The 19,529-nt window shown below is 45.0% G+C and overlaps 2 protein-coding genes across 3 annotated transcripts; both read right to left on the bottom strand.

The window, feature by feature from the left end:
* Positions 1 to 2,761: 2,761 nt before the first annotated feature.
* On the bottom strand, positions 2,762 to 10,471 carry LOC128460327 (AN1-type zinc finger protein 3). The gene is made up of 6 exons (XM_053445481.1): positions 9,777 to 10,471; positions 6,761 to 6,801; positions 5,045 to 5,236; positions 4,834 to 4,899; positions 4,574 to 4,744; positions 2,762 to 3,033 (listed from the first exon to the last, which is right to left on the bottom strand). Exons 1-6 carry the CDS (start codon positions 9,842 to 9,844, stop codon positions 2,879 to 2,881), a joined length of 693 nt encoding a protein of 230 aa, XP_053301456.1. The 5' UTR covers positions 9,845 to 10,471; the 3' UTR covers positions 2,762 to 2,878.
* A 647-nt stretch (positions 10,472 to 11,118) lies between these two features.
* On the bottom strand, positions 11,119 to 18,802 carry btbd9 (BTB (POZ) domain containing 9). Of its 2 annotated transcripts, none has more exons than XM_053445442.1 (11): positions 18,617 to 18,802; positions 16,609 to 16,817; positions 15,573 to 15,936; positions 14,974 to 15,241; positions 14,636 to 14,855; positions 14,335 to 14,454; positions 14,107 to 14,216; positions 13,761 to 13,950; positions 13,398 to 13,505; positions 13,164 to 13,242; positions 11,119 to 13,045 (listed from the first exon to the last, which is right to left on the bottom strand). In XM_053445442.1, exons 2-11 carry the CDS (start codon positions 16,791 to 16,793, stop codon positions 12,851 to 12,853), a joined length of 1,839 nt encoding a protein of 612 aa, XP_053301417.1. In that variant the 5' UTR covers positions 16,794 to 16,817; positions 18,617 to 18,802; the 3' UTR covers positions 11,119 to 12,850. The 2 variants fall into 2 exon arrangements, with proteins under 2 accessions (XP_053301417.1, XP_053301419.1); XM_053445444.1 differs by lacking the exon at positions 18,617 to 18,802 and adding an exon at positions 18,414 to 18,608.
* Between the last annotated feature and the right edge of the window lie 727 nt (positions 18,803 to 19,529).

Raw genomic sequence — 19,529 nt, 5'->3', positions numbered from 1 at the left:
CATAAGAAGTCTATTTGACCTTTGACCACCAAAATCGAGTCAGTTAATCTGAGATTCAAAGTAAACATTTGTACCAAGTTTGAAGAGATTCCATAAAGGCATTCTCAAAATATCGTGTTCACAACACAGCGGGCAACCTGAAAACCTAATACTTGTCCACTAGCTAGCTTTCCCCTGGACTAAAGTCAGCCACAGTTCTGTGGCAGATGTTAGAGCCACAGTGGTTTATTTGTACTTTCAAACAATATGAATATGGGGGAAAGAAAACACACGACAACACACCACATCCTCTAATCCAGTTTATTTTCCTCAGCAGAAAATGGAACACGATAAAATTAAAGGAGAAAATATGACAGAATTATGGTCTTGCTTTTTTTTTATACATTTAACTAAATATGCCACTCTATGCTATAGGGTGTTAAGTAACTCAAACTGATATATGGTTAAATAATTTTCTTTAAAAGGTACAGAAAGATACTCAATTTCTTCCATCTCTCATTAGCACTCAAACAAAACAAAAAAAGGAACAAGTTTTGTCAAATATTCAAATATCAAAATAAGAACCAGCCAGAATCTCCTGACTCCCTTTGTCCTTCGCTGTGTTCTCATTGGAGAAGACGGGAGGAGGGGGCGTGGTTGCAGATGAGGGAGAGAGGAAACGATAAAGTGTGCATGAGGATTAGCATAGTTAAGTGGTGTCTGGTTATAAGGGACGTCCACCTCCATCAACGTTTACTTATTTATTTTGCAAAAGAAGAAATTAAATCGAATTTTCCTTCCAACCGAGGAAATCTACTGCTTCATGTTTGAGTTCTTCAAATTAAAAAGGAAACAGTGGCAATCCAACATAATCAAATTGGACTTCCTGCAAAGTAATAGCTTTTAATATGCCTACAATGAAAACCAAATTAAAATCCGAAGAAGCAAATATCGGCTTTGAAAAAGTCAAACAGAAAAATGTTGATCGAGGTGAAACGGCCCCTTCGAGGAGAAGGAAGAAGAAGTATTTGAACAATATGCACAGCACAGAGTCCAGCAGAGCAAAACTAAACATCTGAGGAAAAGGGAGAAACAACTCAATTTGAGAATTCACGTTTCATTTCTGCAGCATCATCAGACCCGGAGAGCAGCTGCAGTTTGAAGCCGTGGTGTCAACAAGACGTGCAACCCCCCCGACCGGGTCCAACAGAAACATCATAAAAACAAAAACATGCACTTCATCGGGTTCGTTAGTAGCAGAACTGAAGAACCGATAGAAGTTTGGTTACTTAACCGAAATTTCAAGATTTTACCAACATCTGTCTGGTGTCATTTTTTCTAATTTGGTTTCAGGTGTAAAATCTCCCCAATAACCAGAGTTTGGTTAATTTCTCATCTTTAAAACAAACGTTCGCTCGTGCTGCGTATCAATATGACATCACCGATTGAAACTGCGTGAAAAACCTGTCTCTCTTCGATTTCATCGCCTCATGCTTTATGATTATGTTCCCGATCTGACACCTGATTCTACTCACAAAAAAAAACACAAAATAAGTAATAAATTATAGAGCTATTCAAAGGGTAGTAAGTTATTTTATGTATTCTCTTTCGCACACTGGTGAAACCATCCATTACGAACTTTAGATTATTTGTCTTAATGAACACATGACGTTTTGGAGAAGAACTCTTCATTTGAATACAAAAATTCAGTTGCGTTCCCCTGAATGCACCAAGAACAACAGTACCACTCAGTAAATTGAAAAAAGGAGGAGGGGGGGGGGGGGGGGGGGGGGGGGGGGGGGGAGAAGAGGATCTGCTACACAGAGGATTTATCTGAGTTACTCTTGTCCATTAGTGTGGATTTTGTTGGATTTTTTTTTTTTTTTTAAATAGTTATTTGTATTTTTTCTTTTTGTCAACAGTCCATGTGAGCAGAGGCAGGGATTGGCTGTATTGTCCTCCACGACGCCGTGGTGTAGAAGTAAAAACAAGCTAATCACCGTGACGGCCACATGAAAAACAGAAAGAAATCAAACCATGACAGCATCCTTGCACTGCCTCACTTTACCGTACGACACACTCAAACCTGCACAAATACACTGCTGGTACCATGCATGAGCACAAAACGTTTGGTGATGCCGTGCATGGACCTAAATGTTGGTGGAAGAAGGAAAAGAAACGAGAGGAAGGTGGGGTTACAGGTTTGATACTCCAACCCCCTGATGACGACCTGAGGACTGGTCGTGGGATAGAGCTGGACCCGCACCCGCGACCAAGAAATGGAAAAATGAAAATCAACAAACAATAACTCAGTTGAATGAGAATCCAAACGGATCAGTTCAGCCGAACGCTACAACAGTTCGTTTTCCGTAACTTCCTGTTCTGAATAAAGGAGCGTGAGCAAGAGGAGGAAACCATGTGCGTGATGTACGACTGACTGGATCCGTCTGTGCGGCGTCCCCCCTATGAAGACGGCGGGGGGTGGGGGTGGGGTTAAGGCTGTGTGTGTGAACATGCGATACTGAACGTGGCTCCACGGAGCAGCCACCGGGGGGGCCCCCTGTTGGCCCTGAACTGCCTCGCCCGGAGCCAAGTCCGCACAGACGCTCCGGGTGAGAAGTCGGGGTCGACAACAGGGCGCCGTCAAGCTCAGATCCAGAATCGTCAGGTCAGATGCAGGATGTTACGACCGTGCTCCCTCCTCCTCCTCCTCCTCTTCCTCTTCCTCTTCTTCTTCCCTCCCCACCCCCCCCCCTCCCTCCCCCTCCCACCATCACCCCATTTGTCATTCCTCCTCGCCCTCCCTACACCACCTCCTCCTCCTCCTCTTTCTCCTCCTCCTCCTCCTCTTAGTAAGCGCCTCATCTCTTCACTGGATGGCTGGACACGGCGTGACCAATCAGGAGCACTCCTCCCCGATGCGTTGGCACGAGCGGCCCACCTTTCGGTCCAGCTTCACCATCTTGAGGACGGCCTCCTCGCGGCCGCGGCCCAGGTGGTCGAACAGGCAGTCGTGCTGCTCAGGTAGACGGTGGAGCATGCAGAACACGTAGCCTGTCGGGGGAAACAGACACAAAGGGGTGAGGGAGGCAGTGACGCAGACTCGGGTTCTGCTGCTCCTGCTTCGTATGGGAGGAAACGTTACATCAGTGGTTTCACCTCACCAACAACACAAGAGACAGAAACAAAGTCTTTACTCACTTCTTCAACCGATTTTCAAAACTTCTCTTGTCCAATTAAAAAAGAGAAACCAACAAAAACTTTAGGTAATTGAAAAAAGTTGTAATCATGAAGTGCAGCTCAGCGAATCATCTGCAAACCTGTGACTCAGGGACTCAGAAAGGTGTTAAAAGGTATATTACATCCATCCTACGCAAAAATCTGAATCTGACAGAAATCTCTACTTGTTTCTATGACAAATTATTTTTTAATAATTCAGTTATCAAAATCATATATTTTGTTTGTGCTACAAAACACATGTTTAGTACATTTCCCAAAAGTGGGAAGTTCATGGCTTTAACTTACTTTTAGAATTAAAAAAAATCTAAACAAAACTGAACAGGATCATGAAGACCTGCGTTTGCTTGTTTATTGTTTGATTCATTTAATAAGGATTATATGGAAACTGTAAAATTCAGAACCTGTCAAAGTGACCTGCAGTGATAAGGAGCTGCTGCTGGACTCAGGCCACAGAACCTGAAGCAAAGACCTGCTGCTGCACAAACAGCTGTTCACCTGTTTATTAAAACTCGACTCAGAACACAGAACCCAAAGTGGAAAATCATTAGTAGTCGTGAACGATATCATCCCTTATGTTGATGAGTCTCTGAAGCCACCTGTTTATTCAAAGTTAGTTAATATTGAACGTGTCCAAATTGCACCAGAATCCAACACTGTACTTCCTTGGGTCCTTAACAATACACAGGATATAACTGTGCCCTTACTATTTAAACTTATAAGGGCACTTATGTGCGTCTACATCCACACAACGTTTTAATGTTAAAACACATCACTGCTGCTCCGTGTACATCTGCCGTCCACACGACCTGAAACAGAGAAATGTGGAATCTCCATGGACCCTGTTTAAGTTTGAGAACCCGGCGGCTGTGTCACAGTCTGGAGAGGAAACGATGTCATCAGCATCTTCTTGCCGATCGGTTCTCGTCAGTCATGACGAAACAAGCAAAACGTTGCCAACAACATCTGTCAGTAACAGTTCCACCTTGTCATCATTCAGAAGAAAAGACAACTAAGCAACCAGCTGCAGAGTAGACAATCTGCTTCCTGTTTTCACTGACACACACACATTGCCAAATGTACATGAACGGTCACATGATATACTCCAGTGTGTAGTAAAGACTCAGATGCTTTAGTGCACAGAGGTCGTTTTAGTTTCAAAACAAGAACACATTAGTGTGGATGTAGCCTAAATGTGAGAACAACCCCAGGGGCTGACATGCAGGTCCTGCTACCGAGCAGTGGTAGTTTCAGTTTTTCAGTTAAACTACACTGAAAGTGGTGCTGGATGAAGCGTGTGCACCCTCTGGGGTCATTCTGACACATGACTGAGAGACAAGGAAGTGTTGTAACTGACCACAGCGGCAGGAGCCCAGTTCCTGCTGCACCAGCTCTAGTTTGGTTTGGCAGCGAAAGCAGCGCCGGCGGTTCTTCTGCTTGGGCGTCCCGCGGGCCTCCTCGCTGCCCCCCTCTTCCTCGTCTGCCCGAGGCCGCTTCTCTGGCGTCGCCTCGCTCTCCGAGCCCGAGGCTGCACAAAAACACCACAGGAGTAATGGTTAGCACTCAAAGTGGGACAGTTCACACAGAACCACCACAGGGAGGAGAGGCGGACTGTACCTGATTCTCGTGGACGTTTTGTGGGTGTGCAGAGGGTGCCCTGGGCTGTTTCTGTGGACGACGCGCCTGCAGATGTAAATTAAGAGACGTGTCAGACAGAATAAAACGTTTATTCCAACACCGTACTTCCAAAAATACTATAAATGACAGAATACTACTTGACTCTGACATCAAGCAGGTTTAATGTTAGTATTAAATCCGTCCGACTCACCTTCCCTCGTGCTGGGAAACGTTGGCGAGGGCTCTTCGGCCGATGGTTGCTCAGAGCTAGTGGGCGGCGACGACAATAGGGACTGGCTACTGCTACTGCTCGTCTCGCTACTGAAAATGGTTGTTTGGCTACTCCCAGTGCTTTGGATAGGCGTGGGGGTGCAGTCTTCTCCTGGCGGCTTCTTCTGGATGTCTGTGGTCAGGGACAGAGAGTGGGATTAGAGAGAAACATAGAAACACAGGAAAAGGGTGACATGGTCCGAAAGCATTGAACGATTAGAGTTGAGGCTGTATAATCTATGGTTTGATCTGCCAAGTTGACAGAGGGATTTATTGGGCTGTACTTAAGAACACAAATGTCAGAGACAATTGCTGTTTGTTTCTACTGCCGGCCCCCTAGTAAGAACTCAGGAGAATGTCCGAATGAGTCCATAACAGACGGATGAGGGACTGGAAGAACACACGTAGAAGACAGGTCGTCAAGTTGTGAAGGTTAAGATTATAACCATAACATGATACATTAAACAGCGGATACAGGAAGTGACAACACACAGCCGACAAGCCAATCAGAAGGTCATTGACAGAGTTTCCTATTGTTTGTTTGTCTGTTTTCAGAATTACAAAAAAACCACAGGATGCATTTCCAGGAAAACTCATCGGAGGGATGTGATAAGGTTCAAGTCACTTTCTTTCAAACATCATCAATGCCGATGTTCAACATTTTACTCGGTTTCTAAGAGAATAATTCATGGATCTTGATGAAAAATGTAATCAGTATATAGGAAACAGAGAGCTGAGGGGAAAAGGAAAAACATCTGTACTGTAGAGAAAGTTGTGCATAAAGTTTTAGAAACAGTCCTGGTTCTGAACCGAGTTAAATACATGACAACAAGTTCACTCTGCCAACTCTGATTTAGTAAAAGTCTGACACCATCACATTTGCACTTTGACCCTCACTGTATAACGATCTCAGACGTTATTGATCCATGAAGATTCCGTCTCTTCTCCTCCCCCTCCGGGGAGGGTGAGGGAGTTCAGCCTAGATTTCAGCTTCTCCTCCACATGTGGGCTAACCCACTTCTGCTCAGCCGCAGTACTCCAGCGTATTGTGTCTATTCTGAGCGTTACAGCTGTCTGTGATGCTCTACAGCTGTCTGTGATGCTCTACTCGATGCTGCGGCCCTAAGGTCCTCGCTGTCTGCTGTACTCCCCGGTTGACATGGCCGCCACAGGGCTGAAGTGCACCCTCCACCCAAACCAGACTGGAGAGGACACTGAGAAAACGTAATGCTGGCTTTGACATTTTCAAACTTTAATTTGGCTTTTTTCTTTGTCTGACACGCTGCAGAAAAACACATTCTCTACATTCAAGCTGTTCATAAGAAAATGTTGAAAGCTGGAACCAGAAGGAGATTCACTTGGTCGGTATCTTTACTGATCTCTCCAAAGCAACTCAAGGTTTTAATATAATTACATTTTCTCTAACACAACAATGTTCCTTTCTACTTTAATGACCAACATCTTCCTTCAAAAGGTGGAAACTGTTTTTGTTAAGACTTGCAAGCTTTGTTAGCATCACTTCCTGAGATCAGCTTTTCGCTGTGTCCCTGGTATGAAGGTCAAAATGTGACAAATGTATAAATTAATATCTATTTATACTTCAGTGATTTTTTGTCACATTGCTCTGATTAAACAACCATTAAGTGTTGGCACTTACCAGCGAAACATTTGGAGCACATGTTCATGGTTTTACTGGACCTGAGGAGAGAGGACAGAATATTTGTGATTAACGTCAACCGAGGACTTTCACTGATACAAATTTAAAATCCCAAATACAACCCAATATATAAAACTTGAATTAAGAAATACACTTTTATGTCAAATTTAGACATAAATGTACATTTTCAGCATTGTCAATTCTTTAAAATAAAAGTTTCAGCCCATAACAAATATTGGGGACCTGTTTGAGACAGAGGCTGAAAAGAGGAGCAGCAGCAATGGACAGTATGAGGAAAGCAATGTGCTCTCTGAACATCAGAGCATGAAAACCTGAGAACACTGATTAAAATCCTGAATATGAGCAGAATTTTTCTCCTTTACTCCTCAAACACAAAGTGCGTTGGAACTTTGCTCCTGCTCTTCTTGGTGGTCGGCAGCACCTTTCCTGCAGGTATACCACGTCTTTCCCTCAGCTTCTGGATCTCTCTTTAACGTTCATACCACAATACGTTGGGCTGGCTTGTTTCTATCGGCTGTGACCCCTGTCAATAGTCAATAGACGCTGGAAGTCTGTAGGGTATTCAGGTCATTGTTCCTACAGGAGCTATGTGACTAATGCAGCAGGACAAGCCCGCACAGAATGTTTTCAGCTTCACCAAGGAGCTGTGGTTTTTTACCCGTTACAGTCACTTCACCTGTGAGTCACCCAGATACATCAATAACTCTAAATGGATTAAACTCTGTTGACAGGAAGCAAAGGAATAAGTGACTGGACTTTGGTGTCGACACAAATCTGCCATTGTCTTATTGCTGATATAATTATACAACTGCAGATACAGATTTGGAAAATATGTCCAGTACTAATGTTACACCACCACTACCCACAGCTTGGAGACTGGTGAGGACTAAGACAGGACGGTTTGGTTTCTCACACTGTGCAGCCGATCCTAATAAACTGCCAACTGGACACCTGACCAATGAAAAGGCAGGACAGGAGATGAAACTCAAGGAAATTATTAGAATGCTGATTTACGTTTTCACAAGAGTGCGACGAGACTATCGGAAAGAAATTCAGATAAAAAGGTAGAAGAGCCTTTGTTAAGGGGATTGATATTAATGCGGGTGTGCACTTTGGTGGAGATTCAAATACAAATCAGGATCTAGTGGATTTAAATGTGGATTGATCAGGGGACTGAGGCCTCGAGGGAGGTGTGACCTCCACCAAGTGTCGTTCTAGTTCTCATGTTCCTCAGGTTACACTTCATCCAGGTGATTCACTGATGAGAAACAGCTTCTCTTAAAGAGGAGGAACCAGTAAATCAAATCACCCGGTATCGTCTTTGGTATTAAAACTTTCATACTCTCAGCAGATTGGTGTAAACCTGATCTTTACAGAGTCTTTTTAACGTTGACAAGTACTAATAAGTGTGGAACAAAAACCCTGTAGTCAGTGTTAGAAGATGTGCGTCACCGGTGCTGCCAGCGGACGGGGAAGCAAAGAGCCGCGACGCTGAATCCTTCAACACGTCGTCCCGAACCGTACTCAAGATCTTATTAAGAGGCCTTGAGTTTCAGTGACATGTGCGAGGAGCCTGTGTGGGACAGGCTGAAAGCAGCACCCCCGGCCAGGTGTTATTCTGAGCACAGGGCTGTAAACACACAACGCTGCTGCCATTTGTGTCACCTGACATTGACAGGTGGGTTACTGGTCCCAGTTTGCCTACTGGACACCATAAAATGAAGGCAACTAGGGGCTGGGTCTTGGGGGAGGGGTTGGTAGTCAACTGACAGCTAATACCTCCGGACAGGACTGCTGTTATCCAGCAGGTTGTATTTCACACAATAGGAGCTTATCACCACTTCACAATGGCTAACGCACTTTTAAACGACAGTGTGTTCATTTGCTTCTTGTCTTTAAACATTTGCATTCCCAGTTTAAATCTCTCCTCTATGTGAAGCAGCCTGTTACTGGTATAACTGGACCTCATCGTGTCTATATCATATTAACTCCACAGATAACCATTTGAAATGGTTCATCCCTCTTTCAAATTCCCCCAAAACCATAAATTGAGTTTAATAGTCGTAATAGCTTGGATACCTCACTAGCTTCATAAACATATATAATAAAACGTGTGTGGCACAATACAGAGCCCTGAGGGACTTTCCAGCAAACTGTAGAAATGGTCGGTAGTTTGAAACCTCACTGCCATAAAAAAATGTAGTTTAGCAGAATGGCTTTAAATTTTCAGGCCGTTATTGATGACGTATTTCATTGTAGATTTTGTTTTATACCATATGTTATCTTTAAATTTAAATGACTGTGCTGATTTGCTTCTCGTCTTTGACGCTTTGTATTCCTGTGTGTCTGTCCTCTTTGTACGTCGCATCACAGACAGTGTCGGTGCTGCTCTCAGTGATGAGGTGGCAGTGATCTTATCACAGTTTTTATCAGCTTATGATCCTATTAGGAGAAACAGTCACGTTTCAGTGTCGCTGTTAAATCCGGTTTGCATGAAGTCACTTCTCTCTGGTTCCAGCACAGGAGACGTGAGTGAATCACATCCGGTTTCTAACCCACACCCATAGCGACTGTAAAAGGTGTGAAACCCCCTAAAACTACCCAGGAGCTCATGAGCACGGCTCGGTTCGAGGGGAAGTTTAAACAAGCTAACGTGCTAACAGCCGCTTTTCTTTCCGCCGCGGCTCGGGCACAGAAACCCGGTTTGAAAAGGAACCTGCGGGTAATAAATCATGCGAGTCGGTCCGTCGCCTCCCGAGTCCCCGAGTCCGCCTCGAACCACAACGTCCCGGCTCGAACCGGCCGCTCCAGCCTTCAGAACCGGAACTTTGACAAGCTAGTACTCAAGCTAGCAGGTTTATTTATTAGCTAACTCCCCAACCCCCCACCCTCGGCCTGCACAGCAGAACAACAACAATGGGTTCGGACTGGGTGAGACCCGCTGAGCCTCGTCCCATCCATCTCGTATCCACTCGGAATCGGGATTCAAACTCACCCCCAGAACCCGCAGGGGCACCGCGGAGGGAGCCCCGGGGGCTTGCTTCGTTCGCTGGTGTCTCCCATGGCTCCGACACAAGGGAAGCAGCGATGAGGAAACGCGAGGCTGGAGGATGAGTCCGGGGCCTGGTCGATCCCGGGGGGACAACGATCCACAAACACGGATAAATGTCCTCTTTGTGTCACGGTCCACGGGCCTGAGGCGGAGCGGACCGCAGGAATCCTCCGGTCGAGCGGAACCGAGCGTCGGAAGCGGAGGTATCGAACGAGTCCCGGAGAAGCGATCAGCTGGACGTCGGGACGTTTCGACGGGCGAGCTCAGCGACGGGGGCGTCCCGGGGTTCGAGTCGACACCTAACGGCTCCGGGAGATCCAGCAGCGTCCGGCACCTCGTTCACCAAACACACACATCGACGTGAAAAGCGTGGGGGGGGGGGGGAGAAGAGCGAAAATAAATAGATCGAGGAAGGCCTTCCCCTCCGAGCTCCAGGACCACCCCTGCTCACACGTCGAGTCTCCGGGAACCGTGCACCGGAAACGCGTCCATCAAAGCACCAGTGTCAATAAATATTGTACCAAGGAAACCATGAGCCGCAAACACGACCTGCTTTGATGTGGATCCATGTTCTGTCGTAAAGGAACCGGACACGCAGCTTTCTATACATTTTAAATAAAACCACAGACAGAGAACCGACCCGACAACTTTTTATACAACTAAAAACTTTAAAGACCTCGAAACGGGTAAAAAAAAATGTCAAAAATGACATCAAAGCAGAAATTTCAATATTTCACCACGAGACGAAGAAGACACAAACATGGAATGAGAAATGTTATGTTTTGGGTTCGAAGTTGATCCATGTTGTTCTTCCTTCAGGAACCTGGAACATATTTTATATAGAATATTAAAAAAAATAAGCAAATAAAACCACCAACCTTACTCTCTTTATAAAACCAAAAAAGTTGAAAGACTTGATCGACTTCAAAATGCCTAAAATCCTGTATAAGTTATTTTATTACCTGATCAATATAAGAAATGTGCGTTAATATGTAATTCATACATTAAAATGGAAAAATATACCATCCTGAAATAGATAAAGAATAGAACAATGTCTTAAACAGAAAAGAACACAATAAAGAGTTATAAATATTATATTTAATATAGATTTCTAAGGTTTAAACTGAGCACAACGTGAGGGTGATGAGTCTGACGTCACAGGTGACATTCTAGTTATATCAGACTTCTAAGACTGTTTCCATTCTGTGAATCAAATCAATGCTCTGATATTAATATTCTCCTCTCCTCCTTCTACTTCTGGGACGAACAAAAAACGAGACAAAGGTACAATCTGAGCTTCAATTTTTTTTTTAAATGTTTCATGACAAAAAACTTCAGAGGGCAGTATTACACATGAAAATAGCCTGAAGAGCTTCCTGCAGCATGATGAACCTGTCGCTCTGTAACAGACGCTCTCCACACCCAACAGCAGGTATCGATCACCGAGCTGCTCGTATCAAAGATCTCCACTTTGTTCTGACAGCAGTGACTCAGCAGACACCGCACATTCATAAACTATGTCAGCTGTTTCCGTGATCACATTTCCCAACAGGCAATGTACGGAACCAGGGGCAGTGAAATGCAATCGCATGTCAATGGTCAAACAAATATATTTATTAGGTAAAACTATACACAAAGTGAGGAAGGGGGGTCGGGGGAGTGTAACCTAAACAAAGTCCTATTTCACTTCTCTGGTTATGTATTAAAGAAAACTTCATTCAACTTCTTCTAAAACATAGATAGGGATGACTGAAGGAGGTTTATAGAAACATCAGTGTGTCACCCACGGTAGTTAGCTATTTCAGATTATCTAACATCAAACACAGGAGACAACTCAAAAGTGCAACATCAGGACACAAAGGAAACCACGGCACTGATAGCTTAATTTAAAAACACACAAACAGACACGTCCAGGAGCGAGGACGTGTTCAAATTAACTTAACATAAAACAGAAAGATACCAAACCCAGCGCTCCAGAACTGTACTTCAGTCAGAGGACTCAAGCTGCAACCTTTATTTCTGTATACTTGAGTAAAGTAAAGTGCCAATGGCAGCTGCTCTTGCATCTACTGTATATGAACTTTCTTCCAGGCAGCTCTAGTGCATATAGATATAATTTGGTCCGAGCCCGTCAGTGCCAATTTTCATCGACCTAATTGATTTCCCCAATCATTTGTGCTAAGCCACTCAAGTGCTTAAAATGCTTCATTAAGACACTTAATTGAATCAACTTGAAGTTTTTAGCGAAGGTTTTTCTTGAGGTATGAATTTCAACTATGAAAAAAACCTAAACACCAGATGAGGACCACAAGTTTTGGTTCCAGGTATGAAAGCCCGTCCACAATTACTAAAACAGCCATTACTTAATATGCAAATGCATAATTGGATTAAGTGCTATTTGCATACAAATGCCACAGAAAGCATTTGCTCCACAGCTTTGGCAAACCTTTCGAAGATTTAATTCCACAGTTTGAAAAATATTTGACGTCTACTCCGTTGGCTAGATGGTATGAAAAGTGAGTAGAGTCATTTTAAGACAGTTCCTTAAAAAAATAGCTCGTTTTAGGATAAAATCCATTTCTTTTGGAAATACTAACTCGTAAAATTCTGATAACAACGCTCTTCCCCTCCTGGTCTTACTGTTCTTTGGCTGTACAGTAAAACCACATTTCAGTGTGTGCCTCACCCTTTGGAGAAGTAAAGTTTACAGTTGATTTTGACGGGAGAAAACTTGAGTTCTAGTAGCTAAAAAAGTACCTTCACAAAAATGCACGGGCCAGTGGATGTAATATCTGACTTTCAGTTTCAAGACTAAGAGGAAGACTGGAGCCCTAAACGCTTCTGCTACAGATATACCAGTGTCTAATGTTGCACTTATGACCACAGGTTATGACAACGAGACGATCGCCTTAAATGGCGTTGTAGCAGTGCAGTCTGGATGATGAAGGCTGTGCAAAAATGGCATTCTGAGGTCTCCCTTCCTCTCAGCACCCTCCAGCGAGGTGGCGAGGGCGCTCTTAGAGATTGGACTGTGAGGAGGACGATGAGGGGGAGGAGGGCTGGGAGGGCAGCAGGCTGTGTGTGCGTGAAGGTCGCTGGGGGCGTGGATGCTGGGAGGCGGCGTCAGAGTCAGACGAATTCAGGCCAGGACTTCCTTCCTTGACCTCTGTGTCGAGCTGGGCTGGACACTCGAAGTGAACACAGTGGAACACCTGCAGGGAGATCACAGTCACATAGTCACATTCTGCTCCAACGTGGGGTTCTGGTTCCTGTAGCATTAAAACAAGAAACAGACAGAAGCCTGACAGCCACAGGGAAATGTGCTTTCACCTCATTCGCAGTATTATGAGTCCCAACAATACGGATGAAGGAAGCCGGCTGCTTATCAAACATCAAGGTCTGCCATGATCTGGAAGAGACAACATTATCAAAATGTTTTTAGATTATAATCCTGTCAAGCTGGTGATTAGCTCTCTTACTGTTATGGACTAAATGGAAAAAACAGCAGGAATGAATCAAGGCCTGATAAAGGGAAGTAATGAGATGAGGAGACAGGAGCCTCACCGACACGCCACCCTGGTGCGGTCCAGCACCTTGGTCCACTGCTGCTGGTTGGTGGACACCTCGATGTAGTAACTGTAGGAGCGCTCGTCACAGTCCCAAAGCAGCAGCCTGAACAGAGCACAGAGCTTTAGTAACTTCTACTGACTGGTTGTCTACTTCGCCATCTTGACACATCTAGTGAAGTTAAATGTAGTTTCAAAAGGAGATAAACTCGGCGAAGGTGTGAGCTCTACTGAGTGAGGTCTGTTTGCCTTCAGTGCAATCCGTCTTTGTTACACAATAAATGTTTGTTCCCAGGATTCTGGTGTTGTTGTGTAACGTTAAACAGTTTCTCGCTCCAGCTGACAACGTGGGCGGATCTACCTTAAGGACCCGATGGAGAAGGGCTGAGCCAGCTGGATGACGATGGCTCCAGAACCCAGCTGGTGGCAGGTGTAGCCAGAGTCCCAGTCGTAGTTGCGCGTGTCGCCGTTGAGCAAGGCATTTCTGCTTCGGCTCACACCCTCGATGACACTGGCACAGGACGCGATGGTCGCCACATTCTCGCTGGGCACTGTGGACATGAGGCACAGGTTCAAAGAGTTGTTTTGCATGTTTACATGTCAGATAATTAGTTGCTCTGCACGTTACCAGAGCAGAGATTAAATATAGAACAACACTGTAGCGTCGCAGGAAGTCACCACAGACTACAGGTGCAGTGAAGACTTACCCACAAGTCCGTCCTCCAGGGTGAACGAGTGGTTGGTGAACATGCATTCAAAAGCCACGAGGTGGAAAACCTTGTTGACCGTGTTGTGTGTTCCCACGATGCGGACGTACCTGAAACCAAAAGAAAAAACACATCAGACGGAAAGTGAATTACATCCAAACTGCCGTCCACACTCACATTATATATTTGTGTATGGTGTGTGTATGTGTGTGTTAAGCATCAGTTTACCTGCAAACTTGTGGCGTGAAGTACAGATTCTGCCAGGAGCGGCAGAGGACCTTGGAGTGGTCGACCACACGCACCCAGTCCAGCTCATCCATTGACACCTCGATGTAGTAGGAGTACGACCTTCAACCGCCGATCAGAACACAAAGCGTCATTAAGTCAGTTTAATGAGGTTAACTGAACAGCTAAAAACATACTAACTCACAAACTGAAGTTGTGAATTATACTATATGTCCAAAGATAGAATTCACATCCCATTGTGGTAGTTGTTTTTTTGTGGCAGAGTGAGACAAGCTCGACTTACCGGCTATCTCTGTCCCACAGCAGCAGGCGTATGTGGTTGATAATGAACGATTGTCCCAGTTTGACCTGGATCCCCGCCCTGCCGTCCTCCTCAATAGGATGTCTGGAGAAGCCATGGTCGAGGTCGTAGTTCTGGGTGTCTCCGTCCAGCAGCGCTGACTTCAGCTCGCCCTTCACCACCTGAGCTCCGTACTTCATGGTGGCGATGTTCTCTTCTGGTACTGTACACAAAGCACAGAAGTAAACACGATTACATTTTGCATTTCAATGTTTGATCTGGTCCACAGCAGTAGGGTTAGGGTAGTAACTGTGAGCAGGCGGAGGACGGGGGGCACTGACCAAGCATTCCCCGATAGTTGAGGTCCATGTTGCGGCTCTCCGAGCGGGTCTTGATGGCGTCCAGCAGGTCGTCTGGGCTCAGGAGGCCGGACGGTCGCACCACGTTCAGCATCTCCGTCAGGGTCATGAGGGGCAGCCGCACCGCCGACATCACCTCGTGTGTGTCAGCTCCCTCCCCGTGGTGCCGGCTCCAGCGACTCAAGGCCAGGAAGATCTCCTTCTCACTGGCAGCGAATGAGTCACGGCTGACCACAGTCAGAAGAGCCGTCTGTCAACACACACATGGGAATCAGCCCTTTAGACCTAATGCAACATATCCGTGGCCTACAGTCCTGCGGTTACAAACACTCCAACATGTAAGGACTTGACCTGTTCTGTTCTGCACACATCTCTCACCTGCCACTAGAGGCCACTGCTTCTCAGGTTTACGTTACACCAAATGTATGTTGAAGATATTTACTGCCCAGTTTATTCCAAAATTCCAATAAATATATCATCAAAAATGGAGAAATAATTAGTCATCCTAATATGACAATGAAACAGATAAAATACTTATTGTGGCTCTTTGTGTGCTCTTCCATGATCCTGCCCCTTCATACCTTAGACAGCATGAGGAAACCATCAGAGCTCAGCACTTCAGGTGCATGCCTGTCCATGTAGGCACAGCAGGCTGCACTGAGTGCGCTCAGGGAGTAGAGACTGGCTACGTCAAACACCAGGCAGACGTTGTTGGTGTGCAGGACGGTGCGGAGGAACTCAGAGGTGGAGTCCTCCAGCGGCTGCAGGCCGTAGCGGTGAGCCAAGCCCAGGAAGTCCAGCACCACCTCTTCTCGAGCGGAGCTGAGGCTGGCCCGTCCCGTGTACAGGTAGTTCAGCAGCATTGAGAAGGCTTCGGCCCGTGTCTCCTCCAGACACACCTCCGCCTGGGGCTGGGACTCTTTCATCCCCCCATACAGCAGGGCCCTGAAGGAGCCAGAACAAGCACATGGAAGTCGATGAAATACAGGAGGTCCCCAGGGCCAACACAGCCAATCACAACATGAAAGAATGTGTCTTCATCTTAATATGAACATTACATGGGGTAGTAAAGCAATCACATACATTCATTTGAAAATAAGAAAGATATTCAGTATTAAATGATCATGCCTAGATCAGATATCACAGCTTGCAAATTATTTTTTGTAACTGCTAGAAATCTGTTTATATTTGACTGGTTCTTAATTCTATTGATGACAAGAGCAGACGTTTCACGTGTGCACAGCAGCAGCGTGAGTGTGAGTAGAACTTAAGCAGGAGAACAGGAAATCTGTCCAAGCTACAAAATATCTGAGTGCCAGCGCAGCGTCTGGGCACAAGAGCAGCTGATCTAAGCACAAGTTGGGGCTATTGGGCGCGAGCAAAGCATTTTGAGTCAAGATATTACAATATCGGAACATGAAGTCAATGAGTCCTGCTCTCAAACTGAAAGACGACGCTCTTGAATAAAGAGAAGAACAAAACCCTGTGATTCACTGTTGGCAAGAGGAGGGGGCTACAATTATTACAACTGTTAAAAGTGAGCTTAGCGAGGGATCTGCAGGACTGAGGAAAGAGACGTTACAGACAAGACTGGAGAGTTGAGACGATCCCGGTTACCTGAAGTAGTGGCATCGAGCTGCCAGGATGACCCGGTGCGCAGGGAAGCGCTTCTCCTCCACGACGAAGGTCACATCGCTGTACTCCTCGCCGAGCACCAGGGCGCCCAGCTGCTCCGACAGCAGGTGGATGTGGTCGATCTCCGACACAGAGGCAAGTGGTCGCAGGGGGTGACTGTTACTCATGGTCGACGGGTGCCACAGTCACATCTGACAGGAAAATATCATATTCAATATAAGTTTATAAAAGAAGTGTGTTTTATTAATTGGAGGAATTAGCTGAATACAACCTGAACCTATTAAGTATTTGATCTTAATTTATTTTTGTTCTGGGTTTTTCCTCTTTGTCTTATAAACTGTTCAATCAACAGTTAATGGTTTTTGTTTTTCCTCTTTGCTCCAAATTTCCCTCGTTGTGGAACTAATATAGGATTTTGTTATATTAAATGTATCACTGCCTGTCATATTTCCTCCTGCTGGGGGTTGATAACATTTATATAGTCTGATTCCCCTTGTGTGTGTTTTAGATATATTTAGTTTATATTTCAATAAAAAACATCTGGAGGAAACAACAGAGAGAAACCAAACTGTGATGATTTTCTTCACGTGTTTCCAGATGTTATCTGTTACAGTTATTTATAAAGGACACAAACAGCGGTGGCTTTGTTTCCCAAATCAAAAGCCTGACCGTGCATTTTCTTAGGGTTCTTACATTTAAACATGAATGTTGACGACCACAATTTTAATGGCTGTGACATCGTATCAGCATCGAACATGTGGAGTTTTTTCCGATGGGCTGACATGTAAAAAAAAACATCACCAACATGTTCCAGTTTAACTGGGGATCAAGGCAACTGGTGATTTGTTGTCTTCATTCCAGATGTTGACGGTCGGTCGCAGATTTGTTCATTTTCACAAAGTGCCTGTGTCTGAAGTGCGGAGACTCACTAAAGGTGTCTTTGGTGAACGTGCTGGATTGTGTTGAGCTCCACGTGTCCTTGTGCCGCTCCTCCTGTTCCTCTACAGCAGGTTACTCACAGAATAAATCTCCTTATGATCGCAATACCATGTTCAGTGTAGAAGAGGAAATGCTCTTCCACACTTTAACTTTGATACACAACATGGGTAAAAAATGACACACCCACAACTCCACATTGATCCTGTGGAACAAAGTCGAGGTCCTCAGAAGAGGTTTCAGACTCAGAAGAATTGCCTCCTCATCTTCCTCCTCCTGTTCTTCTCATGTCTGACCCATGTTGAGAATTAGACGAGTGGAGATACGAGTGTGAAACAAGTTAATTGGGGAATACCTGAAATAGTAAATGATGAAATTCATGCAAAATAATAGAAAATAAAAACCGAGGAGGACACGTGAAGCTCAACACGTCCAATAAAAGCAGGTTCATCAACTTTCCTCACAAAAACACCGCACGTGCTTCCACCTCGCTGCTGTGAGGGATGTTTTCACACGTGTTCGGTGTGTGTGCGTTGTACTGATCAGCAGATAACATGGGCGTTTCCTTAAAGCACAGCAGGTGCTTTACAGCGGATGGAGTCGAACCCGCTTCCTTCAGGTGAAGCAGCGAACATGTCAGCGGCTCGGTGGCGTCATGGGATCGTATTTCATCGACACCTTCAGGAGATCGCAGCCCCTCACACACAGGCGTTAGTGAAAACCACAAACCAGCGACCGACCGACAACATCTGGTGTAAAGACAACACTTCCCCAGTTACACTGGAACACAGGAGGCACAGAGCTAGCTGATGCTAAATGCTAACTGCTAATTGCTAACAATAGAGCATTACCGATATAAAGTCGCAGCCACGTTGAGTTTCACTTTTGCTCAGAGACGCTGGTGAGACTGGTTCTGTGAAAAGGAACCAGTATGAGGTGGAAACAGCAGGAAGCTGGCGGAGCCGCGTTGTTTACCGCCGCGGACATTTGACACCTGAGCAGACGTTAGCGAACACACCGGATGTTTCTTCTCTGTTTTCAGAGTAAAACTCACCGAACAGCTTCATTCACTCCAGAGTCCGGACGAGGAAACACGAGGGAGACGCGTTAGAAACACGCAGACGCGCTGGTTTCCTCCGCGGAGACAAATCCAAGCAGCTGATTCACAACTCCTCCGACATCACACACACCGGAAACCCAGTCTGGGTCAGACGGGGTCAAAGGACAAGCACTTCCGGGGCGATGAGCAGTTTTCCAAAATAAAACCCGCTTACTTTTTATAATCAAATAGGACTCGTTCTGGAGAAATGATCGTCAGAACTTTCAGACCAGTATGTGATAATAATCGTCTGCATTTTCTACACAAATCCAGTGGTTGCAAATTAAAAGTCCACTGTGAAAGATTTTAAGGTGAAATGATCTATTGGCAGAAATTGAATATCAAACATTCCTAGCCATGTCTTTTACAGTAGCCCAGACTGGACAAACTAAATACCGTTTGAGTTTTTATGACAACTGAAGACCTCCACAGGTTCTCTCATGTTTGGAAAGGGAGGTGTAGGTGAGCTTCACCACCAGATGTCACCAAATTCTAAACACTGAACAAAGTAAATACAACGTTTTTTTACACATATGAGTTACAAGTATATGATTAAAATATAGTAATTAATACGATAAGGTGTTTTGTATTGTAATTCATTAACTGCAGACAAGGAAATAACATGTAGACAGTAACATCATGTCATCCAGGCCGGTGGAAGAGGAAAAATGTGATCCGTTTACATCTCCACAGTTGTCACAGTTCTCTAAAATAATAATAATATAATTTGTTAACTTTGTAGTGAAACATTGGTGATACAAATTTGATTAAAACACTTCTCATTATTATTCTATCATAACCATCAGTTGTTTTCTATGGCTGTAGCAGAATACAGGAAGACATCAGTGACCGTTCAGTAAACACAAAA

Source organism: Pleuronectes platessa, chromosome 17, assembly GCF_947347685.1.
Source record: "Pleuronectes platessa chromosome 17, fPlePla1.1, whole genome shotgun sequence".
NCBI classification, from domain to species: domain Eukaryota; kingdom Metazoa; phylum Chordata; class Actinopteri; order Pleuronectiformes; family Pleuronectidae; genus Pleuronectes; species Pleuronectes platessa.
Note: the sequence above shows the minus strand (reverse complement) of the source record. Positions and strands in the feature narration are given on the sequence as shown.

What these genes read in the sequence shown, in the direction of transcription:
- LOC128460327 (XM_053445481.1), bottom strand. Translation starts at nt 9,844, where the DNA reads ATGGGAGACACCAGCGAACGAAGCAAGCCCCCGGGGCTCCCTCCGCGG. An exon ending in TGCCCCTGCGGGTTCTGGGG is followed by an intron (nt 6,802 to 9,776) that starts GTGAGTTTGAAT and finishes CTCTCTCCTCAG; the next exon opens with GTCCAGTAAAACCATGAACA. An exon ending in AAAACGTCCACGAGAATCAG is followed by an intron (nt 4,745 to 4,833) that starts GTACAGTCCGCC and finishes GTTTTTGTGCAG; the next exon opens with CCTCGGGCTCGGAGAGCGAG.
- btbd9 (XM_053445442.1), bottom strand. Translation starts at nt 16,793, where the DNA reads ATGAGTAACAGTCACCCCCTGCGACCACTTGCCTCTGTGTCGGAGATC. An exon ending in CAACTATCGGGGAATGCTTG is followed by an intron (nt 14,856 to 14,973) that starts GTCAGTGCCCCC and finishes CTTTGTGTACAG; the next exon opens with TACCAGAAGAGAACATCGCC. An exon ending in CTGTGGGACAGAGATAGCCG is followed by an intron (nt 14,455 to 14,635) that starts GTAAGTCGAGCT and finishes CGGCGGTTGAAG; the next exon opens with GTCGTACTCCTACTACATCG.